Here is a 13,505-nt window from a genome sequence, read left to right as displayed (position 1 = left end):
GAAAACTCCCTGTTACGACAGAAGCACTAGGGCTGGGTGATATATTACGGTAAATATTCCCAATTCATTAATGTTTTTTGAATATTTTATTTATAACTAGTCATATGCTGTAAATGAACATGATTAAACATCAATCTCTGTTCATTTAGTGGCAAACATGGAAAACATGTCTTGATTTTTTTTCTTTAAGTAGTTTTTTCAAGGTATTACATATTTAATTTGTTAATATTAAATTTAGTTAAATAAGTGTTTGTCTGATACTGTATGCAAAATTATACCTCTTGCATTAAACATTTTAATCTACTTTGCAACAATGGCTGTTTAGTTGAATACATAAATATATATCAAATATCAAATAATAAGCTAAAAAATATTGAAATATAAATATTGCTTAGCCCTAGCAGTTCTTTACAACTAGCCAAAATTCACAATTTTCTGTTTGTATTTTGTATTTTGTTATTGATGAATGTCCTGATATGTATATTTATAAAGTAAAAAGCCTGTGTTCTGTAATATCTCAGAATTTCCTTAACTGATACCCACAGTATTCAGCATGTTCATTATGTGTACGATTTTGACCAACTGTGTGTTCATGACTTTTAGTAATCCTCCCGAGTGGTCCAAACAAGTAGAGTAAGTATTTATCCTAACCACAGCTTGCCATTCACATCACAAAATCATAAATATACACATTCAAAATTCAAAGCAGATTTTCGTTCCTTTTTCTTAATCCAGTTACCGCTACTTTTTCTTTCAGGTATACCTTCACTGGAATTTATACGTTTGAATCAACTGTAAAAATCATTGCCCGTGGATTCTGTATAGATGACTTCACATTCCTTAGAGATCCATGGAACTGGCTGGATTTCATGGTCATCTCAATGGCGTAAGTATTCTGTCATTATTGTAATTATGAACCTAGTCTGATTTGTGAACTATCATTCGGTTAATATCAAATCATGAAAAATAAGTAATTTAACTGGTCAGGATTATTACATTCGCCTGAAACAATTTTCTGCCTCATTCTTGTTTATAATGGATGATGAAAAGAACTGAGCTCTTACTGTATGTGGGGGATGCAGACTACACATGTTCAGCTGTTATATTCGGTCTTTAACCAAATGAACATTTTTAGGTAGCATCTTTATGGATGTGGCAGCTCTGCTCATGTCGTGTCCAGTTCCTCACAGCTCTGTATTTGTCCTTGTGACTGTTTTTCTCCTCATCTCTCTGCTGTTCTGTGGATATACCTGGTTCTTGCACTTATCCAGAATACTCACTCTATTCTTTTCTTCTGAGAATTTTCATCGTTCAGATGTTCCTACCTATCAGTGTTTAGAGCCATTCACCAACAACATGACTCCTAGCAGCCCACACAGAAAACTCTTTCTCTTCCTCTCTTTCTCGCTCACTCACTGACTCTAGTTCTCATTCTCCATTTTATCTGTTATTTATCTGCATACAAACCATACCAGACATATTCATCAGATATATTGTATGTCACCATATGATCATGTTTGTTTATAAAAGCTATTGGGATGGGAGACAGACATTAGGTTTCGTGTTGTTGTGCCAAATATTTTTATTATTATAAATGATATATTTTATAATATAATAATTATAATATATTATAAAAATCATGATTAGCCCACATATTCTATCTGAAAGTGTATCTTTAATGTATATTGTATTTTTCAACATAGAAAATATTAATTGTATTAACTTAATAATAATAATAATTACGATTGTTATTATTAAATGTATTTTCTTTTTTTGTTTAAATTTGTATATTTTTCATCAAAATATTGGAATATTTGGCACTTCTACTTTGTATTGTGACGAAAAAGAAGAAAAAGATCATCTTAGTCTGCATATGGAAGTCATCAAGTACTAAGTCATGACCATGTCTCCATGTAACTTTGATCTGATCATTGCAGGTATATAACAGAGTTTGTAAACCTAGGCAATGTCTCAGCTCTGCGCACGTTCAGAGTTCTGAGGGCATTGAAAACAATTTCTGTAATCCCAGGTAAGAGAGTGTGTGGGCGGGAGGGGTCGGGTCTGTGTTCTCTTGGTGTGTCTGTGTGTATCTCGGTTTTCTTTTCCTTCCTTTCCCCCCGTAGTGAACAGGCTCTGTGAGTGGCGTACCTCCTGGTGGTTCATTGGCGTGGTGGTGTTCTTGGTGTGTTTGTGGTTGTCATTGGTGTCTGTGTGTGATCCTCCCTTATTTCAGATATGTAACAGAGTTTGTGGACCTGGGGAATGTATCTGCGCTGAGAACATTCAGAGTTCTCCGAGCATTGAAAACTATCTCTGTCATTCCAGGTGAGCTGCAGTTTTGATGCTGAGGTTAACGTTCAGTATGATCCCCTATTACTATTCAATTTGAAATCTTCGTTTTTTAAAGCAGAAATTAATTTGGAGAGGACCATTTAATTTGCTTTTTTACAATCTCCAAAATGATCAAAAATGGTACTTATACATTTTTGATAGGCTTTGCAGTCTACTATCAATCTCCAGAGTCCTTGGTTTCGACACCCTTTTGCCCCTTTAGAAACTTCAGAGCAGATTAGAGCAAATTAGAAAGCTTTAGCGACCAAACCTCTTTAATCTCTTTCATGTAGGCAAAAAACGTATCTGTGAACAATCCCTGATCTGGGTTGAACTCAAGCTACTGTATTATTAGTAGGTTTGTTGTTGAGCTCTTGCTAAAGCAGATCTTTGTGTTAAATAAGGCATGTTTTATTTCAGATTTTAACAGTAAGGACTTTAGTTAAAAGCTAATTGTAGAATTCACTAGTTTGTGAGCTTGTATGTTTCTCAAAAATCATACTATAAAGGTATGAACACATTAATTTTGCTGATTAATATATATTAGGAAACAAGTAGACCTTTTCAAACTATCCCCCTGGCCTCAGAGCACTAGAGTAGATATTTTTAACAAGCTATGTTTTGTTCCCCAAAATTAAAATTGCATAGCTCTCAGTGAGTTCCCAAAGAATATACTTGTTACTTATTTATGAAGACTGCCAAGCCTAGTTTGTGTACATATTTTATGCTGCATGATGCTTTGGAAGTCACTTGCTTTTATAGTATTAACCTACTAAGTGCTTGGCTGCCTTTTATTTTTTTGACAATTCATTTTTCTTCACTTTTTTCCTTTATTTTGTATGAAACTCACAAATTACACCTGGAAATAAAATAAGAATAGTGCAGATGGTCAAGGAAGAATTATTTTTTTTTTGTATCTGTTTCAGATGAGTAATTTCTTTTTTCATTTATCTGTACAGTTGTTTTTATTTTATTCAGAGGCTTTGCAAAAATGCCAGATCTTTAGCTTAACGTCTTGACACATTAGTGTCATATGCAAGTAATTTTGAGTGAAATAACAGGATTTATTTAGCTGACTAGGTTTTTACTGCAAGTCATATTTGTCATCCTGTGTTATTTTCAGTAAATCTGTGAACTAAAGCCTACTCATCAAATCTCTGAACCCTGCGAGATTTTTTGATGTTTTTGTGGGGTTTATGGGCAAGAGGATTGTAGCATATCAATAATTTGAGTGTCTACTGTCCTGAAGGTAAAGCAGCTCTTATATTTAGGAGGGAGTTATGGAGGGGTCAGTGCAGTTCTGATGATGTTTAGCTCAGCATGTCTGATGGAGCCTTGGAAGATTTTTACACTGGACTTGTTTCTGTTTCAGCCTTCGAGCTGAAATGACCTGCATGCATACTTCACCCCCCTAGTCCCTGCTTGCTTTAATCTCCCCATGTTATGGCCCTCTGGTTGTGCTGCAGTATTTATAGACAACTGGATGTCAGGCTGTTCTCACTGTTTCAGGGAGCCCTCCCTTTATTGTCAAGAGAATTCTTTGAAAGTTATCGTTCAACAACTTCTATTCTGGAATGCTGGAATTAAAAAAGGTTTCAGGACAAATTTTTGAATCTCCTGAAATAATATAATAACTGTTGTAGGCGTTTATTAAACCATGTTTAAGCAGAATAGTGAATTATTCATCTGAATAGAGCAAATGCTGGGATGGCTCCCAAACAGTACGTGTAAAGACACTTAAAGTGTTTTTTGTGGTTCTGTTATTTATACTGTACATTGTCATTGTGAATTAAAATAAGGATTCAAGGTATGATATTATGAAAAAATAATAATTAATAATTAAAAACATTAATTTATGCTGAAGGGCACCCTTAAGCATACATATCAGTGGTTCTCAACTGGTTTTGTTTCAGGAGCCAGATTTACATTTACAAGCAGTTTCATACTCTTGGCAGCCAGTAATCATACAAATCGTACAAAACTCATTAGGCCAAAAACCATGTTTATGATTATCAAGCGTCATGTTCATGATTCTACCAAGTAACAGATGATTTTTGAGTTTTATTGGACGCCTGACCTATGATATCAACAACAAAATGTTGTTGATATCATAATGTTTTCTCCCTCTTTTGAATAGATAGATAGATAGATAGATAGATAGATAGATAGATAGATAGATAGATAGATAGATAGATAGATAGACAGACGGACGGACGGATAGATAGATAGACAGATAGCTAGAAATAAAGAAATGTATTGCATAATAATTGCGTTATTCCCTTCAATCAGAAAATACCTGCACACCACCAGCCGAGAACCACAGATCTACATAATATGTAAACAAGACATATACATGAAATGTAGATGGCCTCACATCTAAAAATGTGAATTCCTCACATCATGCCTTGAGACTCCTTTTATACACTTCTCGGACTTGAACACACATACAACTGTCTGTGCCTTTTTGTGTGTGTGTGTGTGTGTTTGTGTGCGTATTTGTGCGTGTATGTGTGTGCATATTCAATATCTCAAAGGTCTGAAGACCATTGTTGGCGCTTTGATCCAGTCGGTGAAGAAGCTGTCAGATGTGATGATCCTCACCGTTTTCTGCCTCAGTGTCTTTGCCCTCATTGGTCTGCAGCTCTTCATGGGAAATCTGCGGCAAAAGTGTGTCATCTGGCCCATCAACATCACAGAATTATACCAGGCCAATGGCACCCATGCATTCAAATGGGAAGAGTACATCATGAATGACAGTGAGCTTATGTTTAGTTTGTCACACAAATTACAAAAATAGTTAAGACAATATATTAGTTTCTGTTTATTGTGCATTGCTTTAACTGCCATGTAACACTCATTTAAAGTTAATCTTTAATAAAAACAAAGAATTAACTACATCTAAAATAACTATAATATAATGACTGCATATATTTTGATTTTGTTTATATTTAATATTTATAAATTAATAATTTCACACTGTTAAATTTATATATACATATATATATATGCATGTACATTATGATGTTTTAATGCCTAAATTTACTTGTAGCATTTATATGATAATAATTTTAATATTGGCTGTTTATCTTTGGCCATAAATTGAATTGCTTGAAAAGTACAAAATAGTCTAGTTAACATTCTCTGTCTCATTTTGTCATTAGCCAATTTCTACTTCCTGCCGGACCAGCTGGATGCTCTTCTGTGTGGAAACAGCTCTGATTCAGGGTGAGTGTCTGGCCTTCTCCTTCACAACATAATTACAAAACTATAAATGACATAACACAGACATTAAAAATAATAAACAACACTTACTTGTTAAAAAAGACAAAACATGCAAGAGCTTACTGAGACTCTTCTCTGACAAGCGTATGTTAATCCATAGACCGGTGCCAAGTCATTATTGGGTTGTGTGCTCTTTTCCCCTCTCAGTCGCTGTCCTGAAGGCTACACATGCATGAAGGCTGGTCGCAATCCAAACTATGGGTACACCAGCTTTGACAGTTTTGGCTGGGCTTTCCTGGCTCTATTCCGCCTCATGACGCAGGATTTTTGGGAGAACTTGTACCAGCTGGTAAGGGCGTGGCCTTTTTTCTTCTTTCATCACTTTTTCCCATTTAAAGATTTTTTTTCTCAGTAATCTGAATTTTGTTCCTGAGCAAATTAATCTTTTTGAAATCAAATCAAATGTGTATGTAAATAAAAATTAAAATGGTTAAATTATACTGGTCTAACTTTGCACAATTAAATAGTCGCATTTCATTATTTGCATTTAGCATGCACATTAAACAAACTCAAGTGCTTGAGGTACCCTCATGCATTTTATACTTAATGCTACATTTGTAAAGAACAGAAAATGATATGTAATTAGCAATTGTGATGATCTGGATCTGTCAAAATTCTCAAAATGTTGTTGTATTTTCATTAGTTCAAAATGCTTTAAGTGTAAGTTTCTCACTCATGAAAAAGTGTTTAGGGTGAGCCACAATATTTATGCTGCTGCAGACAGCCCGCATTGTGCAGGATGCACACAAACACACTGACCCTTTGGGATCAGGAGCAGTAATGGACAGCTAGAAGAATAAATAGTAAAACGCTAAATATAGCCTGAGCTCTAGTTGGTTCTGTACTCTTACATGTAGATACAAGCATCTGTTGTCAAGAAACATGAAAAGTAATTCAATTATTAAATAAGAATTATTATACGACTTTAAATTTGTATTGATTAAATGTAATAAAAATGGTATAGTTGTCTCTTAAGTAGTTTTAATACAGTTGAATGAACTGAATGTTATAGACCCTGTATTCAACAATCGAATGCATTTGTTCCTAGAAGACAGATAATTGCAGTTCTTTTAAAGCTTATAAGGAGTATCACTCTTCATAAGTTAGGCTTTGTATTTTCTCATTATTTTGTCAGGCAAACCAACTGTACTATTAAAAACCATGAAATTACTGGTTATCTTTTTGTTCTTCTCTTTTTAATTTTCTCACTCCAAACACAGCAGCATCTCAGGGTTTCCGTTTCCTCACTTTCTTTGCACAGCAGCATCTCAGGGTGCCAGTGGCTGCCTTGAGCAAGTCTATTTAAAAGAACACATATATGAATGTATGCTTAAATGTATGTATACATTATTTGCATTCTTTGCACAAGTAGGTCAAATAGAAACGGCCAAGGCTCAGAATAATGAACTGACATTTGCATTTTTCCAGCGAGTATATCTCTGCCACTTTTATATTAGTGAAAATTATATAAATATTATATTAGTTATGTCCCCATGCCACAATCTTGAACCATCGCTGGTTGCCGAGGACTCGTTCTTGGCTCCTCAGCAGGTAAAACCTGATGAGTGGATGCACCTGTTGCCCTTTTATACCCATATGTACGGGGAGTGGCTCAGGTATGCAAAATCCACTAGCCAATTTTCATTGGCGTTTTCTCTTAAGTCAGAGATGTTTGGGGCTTCCAAGTAAATCCCCTATGTCGTCACGACATAACGTCTCCGTTCCCTCCATCAGGGAACGGAGATTACGTACGTAACCGAGACGTTTGTGTGCGTGTTAAAAAACAAACCATGTTCTATTCTGATGTATGAAGCTCTGTAATATAATAAGATGATCTGCCCCTCATCCACAGACCCTGAGAGCAGCGGGGAAGACCTACATGATTTTCTTTGTGCTGGTGATCTTTGTTGGCTCATTCTACCTTGTGAATCTGATCCTGGCTGTGGTGGCCATGGCATATGAAGAACAGAACCAGGCCACTATGGAAGAGGCGGAGCGAAAGGAGGTGGAGTTTAAAGCCATGCTGGAACAGCTGAGGAAACATCAGGAGGACGTACAGGTCAGGCAATGTTTTAATGCTTATAATAAGGGTCCTCTTCGTAATACTTAAATGTGTTTTAGTGCAGTGTTTGGCTGCTGGTTTCTAATTGTGGACTTTTTATATTTTACATTTGATTTTGTGACTACAATCAAAACGAATTAAACGCAGAGTAATTTAGATGAATGATTGATACATTTTGTGACTGCAGGCTAATGCAATGGCGACATCGGCGGGGACGGTGTCTGAGGACGTGGTTGAGGATGATGGTGATGGAGGTGGGAACTTGTCCTGCAGCTCATCTGAGATGTCTAAACTTAGTTCCAAGAGTGCCAAAGAGCGACGCAACCGCAAGAAGAAGTGGCGGCAGAAAGAGCAGGACAAGGAGAAAGGGGACAGTGAGAAGTTTGTCAAATCCGAATCGGATGATGGAAGCAGGAGGAGCAGATTCCGTTTCCCTGACAACCGTTTAGGACGTAGGAGTTCTATAATGAACCAGGTAAAGAATGACTTCTGTTTTTGTTGTTGTTTTGTTCTGTTAAAGGGGTCATCGGATGCAAAATTCACTTTTTGAACTGAAATGTGTCTTGGCAGACTGTGTACTAGCATCCTATAATGATAAAAAAATCCACCCAGTGTTTTTTTTTTTAATTTCTATAAATCATAAGCGGTGTCTCAGATCAAGCTGTTCTCAGATTCTTGGCAGAGTGATGTAGTTCTGCACAGGCCCCTCCCACGACTATTGACTGACATGGCCATTTTAGCATAGACCCTCCCTTAGTAAGCTGTAAACAGTCCGCCATTGTTTCGACCCCAGAGCAGGGGTAGACAAGAATGTCTCCTAAGCGATTCAGGTGTTTTGTTGTTGGATGTAATGAACATAGCAGCCATCATTTACTCCTGGCATCTGATCCGCTGAAGATGCAGTGGATTACGTTTGTTTTTGAAGGGAGTGCTCGCCCGGTCTATCTAAATGCGTCTATTTTCACGCGATTCATTCGTGATCCAGCTTCACCTACAGAAGAAGTGTGTATTAGGTTCTTTTTTGAACCTTTGCAAATCGCCTTTCCTGATAATGTGCTAGTTAGCAAGTTCCGCGGCTAAAGTTTACAGTCTCATGAGAACTGCTCATCACCCCACGGAAGAGAGGGGTGGGGTGAGCAGAGCTCATTAGCATTTAAAGGGACATGCACTAAAATGGCTTGCTGTTTGCAGAGCTGTTTTTGACAAGGTAAAATGGGTATTGTTTTACACTACCACGGAGAAATTTTAATGTATGATATAGACTTTTCATTAAGACCCTAAAGAATTATATCAAGTTGTGGAAATTGGGCATTCGATGACCCCTTTAAGAAATAACTTGAAAAGTTCCTAATGTCTGTGACTAATGTTCAACATTCGACTGTCGAGAGCAAGTGTGTAAAACCAAAGATGTCAGCTTTTTGATCTGTCTCTGTCTTTCCTGCCTTCAGTCTCTGCTCAGCATCCCAGGCTCACCATTCCCTTCAAGACGCAACAGCAAGAGCAGCATCTTCAGCCGCTGTAAGGATGGAGGCTCGGAGAACGAGTTTGCAGATGATGAACACAGCACAGTTGAGGAGTACGACGAGCGGCGCGATTCGTTCTTAAGCCCACAACGTCGCAGCAGCTACACGGGTTACTACGGCAAGCGCAACAGCACTGTGGATTGCAATGGAGTGGTCTCTCTCATCGGGCCGGGGCCTGGCGGACGCCTACTGCCTGAGGTGATAATAGATAAGGCAGCCACTGACGACAGCGTAAGGAAGTCTAAGAATAGATCAGTCTAGGCATGGGCATTATCTTTCTCTGAACCTTGGCTCTCTCTGTTTGGCTCTTTCTCTTTCTGATGCATTTGTGTAATGGTTATTTTGACTTTGCTTTAAAATTAGCTCTCTTTCAGTTGAGGACTGCACTCAAAGCCTGTCTGATATGCTGCCCTCCTATGCCAGTTTGAAATGAGTGAACAAGCTGCTAACTATATCTAGTTCTCACTAAATGAACCACTAAGATTTATAAAACTGGCTTTTCATATACTACCATTCAAACATTTGGGGTTAGAAATTCTTTTTAATGTTTTTGAAAGAAGTCAGACAGTAATGTGAAATATTATTACATTTTTAATACTTGTTTGGATTTTAATATATTTTATGTAATTTATTCCTGTAATGGCAAAGATGAATTTTCAGCCGTCTTCAGTGTCACGTGAACCTTCAGAAATCAGTCTAATTTGCTGATTTGGTGCACTAAAAACATTTTTTATTATCAATGTTGAAAATGGTTATGCTGCTTAATATTTTCATGGAATTCATGTTTTTTTGAGGATTCTTTGATGACTAGAAAGTTCAATAGAACAGCATTTATTTGAAATAGATCTTTTGTAGCATTGTTTAATTTAAACATTAATTTTCCCTTTTGATCAATTTTAATCCATCCTTGCTAAATAAAAGTATTAATTTCTTTAAAACAAATCTTGCTGACCTCAACATTTTTAATGGTAATGTATTTCCAGTTTCATTGCATCATCTCAGTACACATCCACCCCACAAGCAAAATCTTTCTTCATATTTCCATATTTATTTATTTATTTTAACATACATGTCAGCTCAATGTCCTTTGTAATTGTATTTCATTTTATATTCACGCAAAGGTGAATTAACCATGACATACTTCCATTTCCACCCTCTAGCCTTCAATTCTCTTTTCTTATTTTCTCTTAATCTACATATGTTTTTTTGTATACCATGTGTCTTTTGTGTATACATTTTAATGATCAGCACCATTTCTTCATACTGTAATTATAATGGAAGCATTGTAGTTAGCATGGTAGTCTGCTAGCTTTATGAATCATACAGAGGTCTGGTATAGCTTCAGATCTTCAGCATAAGGTTTATTGATCATGATATTTATTCTTTTCTTCTCTTGACTTATTAAACTGAATGCATGCTGATGCATGCTGACTGGATCTCCTAAAATCTGGAGATGCAGGGGCTTCAAATGAGAGGAGGAAGGGAGCGAAGAACAATGGTAGATTTAAAATATGATAAACTTAAATTACTTATTCATAGCATTTCCAGCATTCTGGATATTTTTTGAAAAATAAACAGTTTATAAAACATGGCTGACTGTTTCAAATGGCCATATGAGTGAGCATTTTGATAACTTATAGCGTGTTAATCACATGCTTATGTTAGGAATATGTATCGCAGGAATGTTAATGACACATACCCATGAATTTCCACTCTACCTTCTCTCTTGTGAGAGCCCAGCATGTCTCTGCTTAATGCATTCAAATGAAAAATGGCTCCTTTGGACAAAATGGGTTGACAAAAATTCTTCTCCTAACCAGCCTTTCTTTAACTAGCCCTGTGATGCAGATTTTTCCCCCACCCATTGGCTGCACTGTATAATGTTGTGGTGCTACTGTTTAACCTCATTGTTTTTCTCCTGACAGCCAACCACTGATCTTGAAATCAAGAAGAAACTGTCAGGCTCTTTAATGGTTTCTGTAGAGCAGCTTAACACATCGTTTGGGCGCAAGGAGCGAGCCAACAGTGTCATGAGTGCACTGACCAACACATTGGTTGAAGGTATGTCCATATCTTGTAACCTAAGGAATGTACTGCTTAAAAAAAAAGGAGGAAATCTGTTACTATGGTTAATACTTCTCATTCTTCACTTCCAGAATTGGAAGAGTCTCAGAGGAAGTGTCCACCATGCTGGTACAAATTTGCCAATACGTTTCTTATCTGGGAGTGCGGCCCTGTTTGGATGAAGGTTAAGGAGATTGTGAACCTGATCGTGATGGACCCTTTTGTAGACTTGGCTATCACCATTTGTATTGTGCTGAATACTCTCTTCATGGCCATGGAGCATTACCCTATGACGGAGAATTTTGAGCATGTGCTGTCTGTCGGAAACCTGGTGAGGATTCTACGTAGCTAATTTTTTCAAGAGTCTTTGAATTCAAATATAAATAATTCTTTCGTTGCTTGATGAAACTGTGCCCTTCCCCCACGGCTTTTATTTTTGTAGTCTCTGCAGGGATGTTGTTGGAACACTCAAAGCCATTTTTTTTGCCTGGCATAGAGACTGCTAAGCTACTGGCTGAGTGTGGTGGTGCAGAGCCAGCATAAATATTTCATGTAGCCTAATCGATGAGCAGCTCTAAAATGGTGGCGTTTTCACAGTTCTAGGAGCTTGAACCTGTGCAATTTGGTTCCTGCATCTGAATGAGTGTAAAAGTGCTTATAAAATTGTCAACATTGCAGGGAAGTACAGATTATGTTTTCCACTTATGAACCAAATTGCTTTTTATATTACGTTGCCAAATGATACAGAGACTGTTAGGGGTCATAAATCAACTGTCAGTGCAGTGCACCATGCACCTACCACAAATCATGATTTTCTAAGGCACGTGACCTGCGATGTGGAGTAAATCACGTGCGTGCAATAGCCAGGCCTCTCTCAATGAAATTTCGACAAATTTCAGTTGACATGGTGATATAATAACGCAAGTATTCAAACTTCTTCAGTACACCTGTGGGACGGAGCAGGTCGTGGCTGTGCAGGTGGCAGCGTGACTCACATTCGCTGGCTGTGCAGACACGCGGCAGGCCTGCTGGAGTCAAGGCCACCTTGTACCCTCCCCCTATTCACCCACCTGCAGGGTGATTAACTGCACCCTTCAGCTGTGACAGCAGGATGATCCGTTTGACACTGAACGTCACAGAGTCTTGTAGCGATTGGTCAGTTATTGTGAATGTGTAGGCCAGGATGTGGTTGCTGCTAGGTCACGAAAGAGCTGATGACTCTCACAACTGCATTGCTTATTTGTCTGTAATCAGTTTGATGATATGGGATTTCTTTTATAAATTAGTTTAGGTCATTAAATTGAGGGGTTTTTTTAGTGAGCAAAGCACACAGTAGCTTATAAGGAACGAATCAATGACACATATATGTAGACGTACAAAAGAAAAAGAAAAACTAGGACTACAAAAATACATAGATATATTTTTCTTGTAATGTTATGAAGAGAAAAAAACAAATAAGTCTGTCTCAAAGTGAACTGTTTGTCATCAATCCTTGTAATTATAGTTTTCTTTTTTCCAGGTGTTTACTGGTATCTTCACTGCCGAAATGTTTGCCAAACTGGTTGCAATGGATCCATACTACTATTTCCAGGAAGGCTGGAATATTTTTGATGGCTTTATCGTGAGCTTGAGTTTAATGGAGTTGGGCTTGGCCGATGTAGAAGGTCTTTCTGTGCTGAGATCATTCCGATTGGTAAACATTTTTATTGCTTCAGATCTTTGATGTGTGCATGTGCTATTGCATTAAGAAAATATATGAATCAGAGAACAGTATCAGTGGTTAAGTTGGCATGAAATGCAAAATCACCCTATTTTTAATTGCATCTTAATATGAACAATTCATCCATGCATATGTTTTATTCAGTCAACAACTGATTCCTGCTCTACATTTTTGTTTTCTGAATAATATGGTTCACTCGGATGTACATCACAATACAGAGAAAAATATTTTTTGCTACTTCCGTTACAGTGCAACATTAATACTTATTTAAACAAATTTTGAGTACCATGCTCTTAGTGTTGTCTGTATGTCTGCATATACAGTACAGACCTGCCAACCTGTATGCATTTTGCATTATAGCATTTTGACCTTAAAGTATGCTAGTATGATTTGTCACTCTGAAGTACGCAAACACCTGGTGACGCCTCTGTCCACACGCAAAACTCAAAACAAGCAACAGAAAAAGATAAAGAGTTCAACCAATCAGAGCATTTTGTTTTTCGGTTTTGCATTTAAATAATTT

The 13,505-nt window shown here is 37.1% G+C and overlaps 1 protein-coding gene across 7 annotated transcripts in view; it reads left to right on the top strand.

Annotated features, from left to right (window-relative positions):
- Positions 1-13,505, top strand: part of LOC306860369 (sodium channel protein type 8 subunit alpha-like) — a gene marked incomplete at its 5' end in the record, with an annotated part of 55,950 nt that overhangs the window by 15,969 nt on the left and 26,476 nt on the right. The window contains 12 exons of one of the 7 annotated variants that reach the window (XM_079402037.1): positions 546-633; positions 758-886; positions 1,938-2,029; positions 4,866-5,087; positions 5,493-5,556; positions 5,761-5,902; positions 7,466-7,666; positions 7,863-8,150; positions 9,124-9,396; positions 11,124-11,259; positions 11,355-11,593; positions 12,782-12,955. In XM_079402037.1, the coding sequence (XP_079258163.1) occupies positions 546-633; positions 758-886; positions 1,938-2,029; positions 4,866-5,087; positions 5,493-5,556; positions 5,761-5,902; positions 7,466-7,666; positions 7,863-8,150; positions 9,124-9,396; positions 11,124-11,259; positions 11,355-11,593; positions 12,782-12,955 (2,048 nt within the window). Of the gene's footprint in view, positions 1-545; positions 634-757; positions 887-1,937; positions 2,030-4,865; positions 5,128-5,457; positions 5,557-5,760; positions 5,903-7,465; positions 7,673-7,862; positions 8,151-9,123; positions 9,430-11,123; positions 11,260-11,354; positions 11,594-12,781; positions 12,956-13,505 lie in introns of all 7 variants that reach the window. The other 6 variants (XM_079402034.1, XM_079402036.1, XM_079402035.1 and 3 more) reach the window with 6 other exon arrangements.

The sequence above is a fragment of the Barbus barbus genome, assembly GCF_936440315.1.
Source record: "Barbus barbus genome assembly, chromosome: 41".
In the NCBI taxonomy this organism is placed as follows: Eukaryota; Metazoa; Chordata; class Actinopteri; order Cypriniformes; family Cyprinidae; genus Barbus; species Barbus barbus.
The sequence above is the reverse complement of the archived record's forward strand: the minus strand, read 5'-3'. Positions and strand labels throughout refer to the sequence as shown.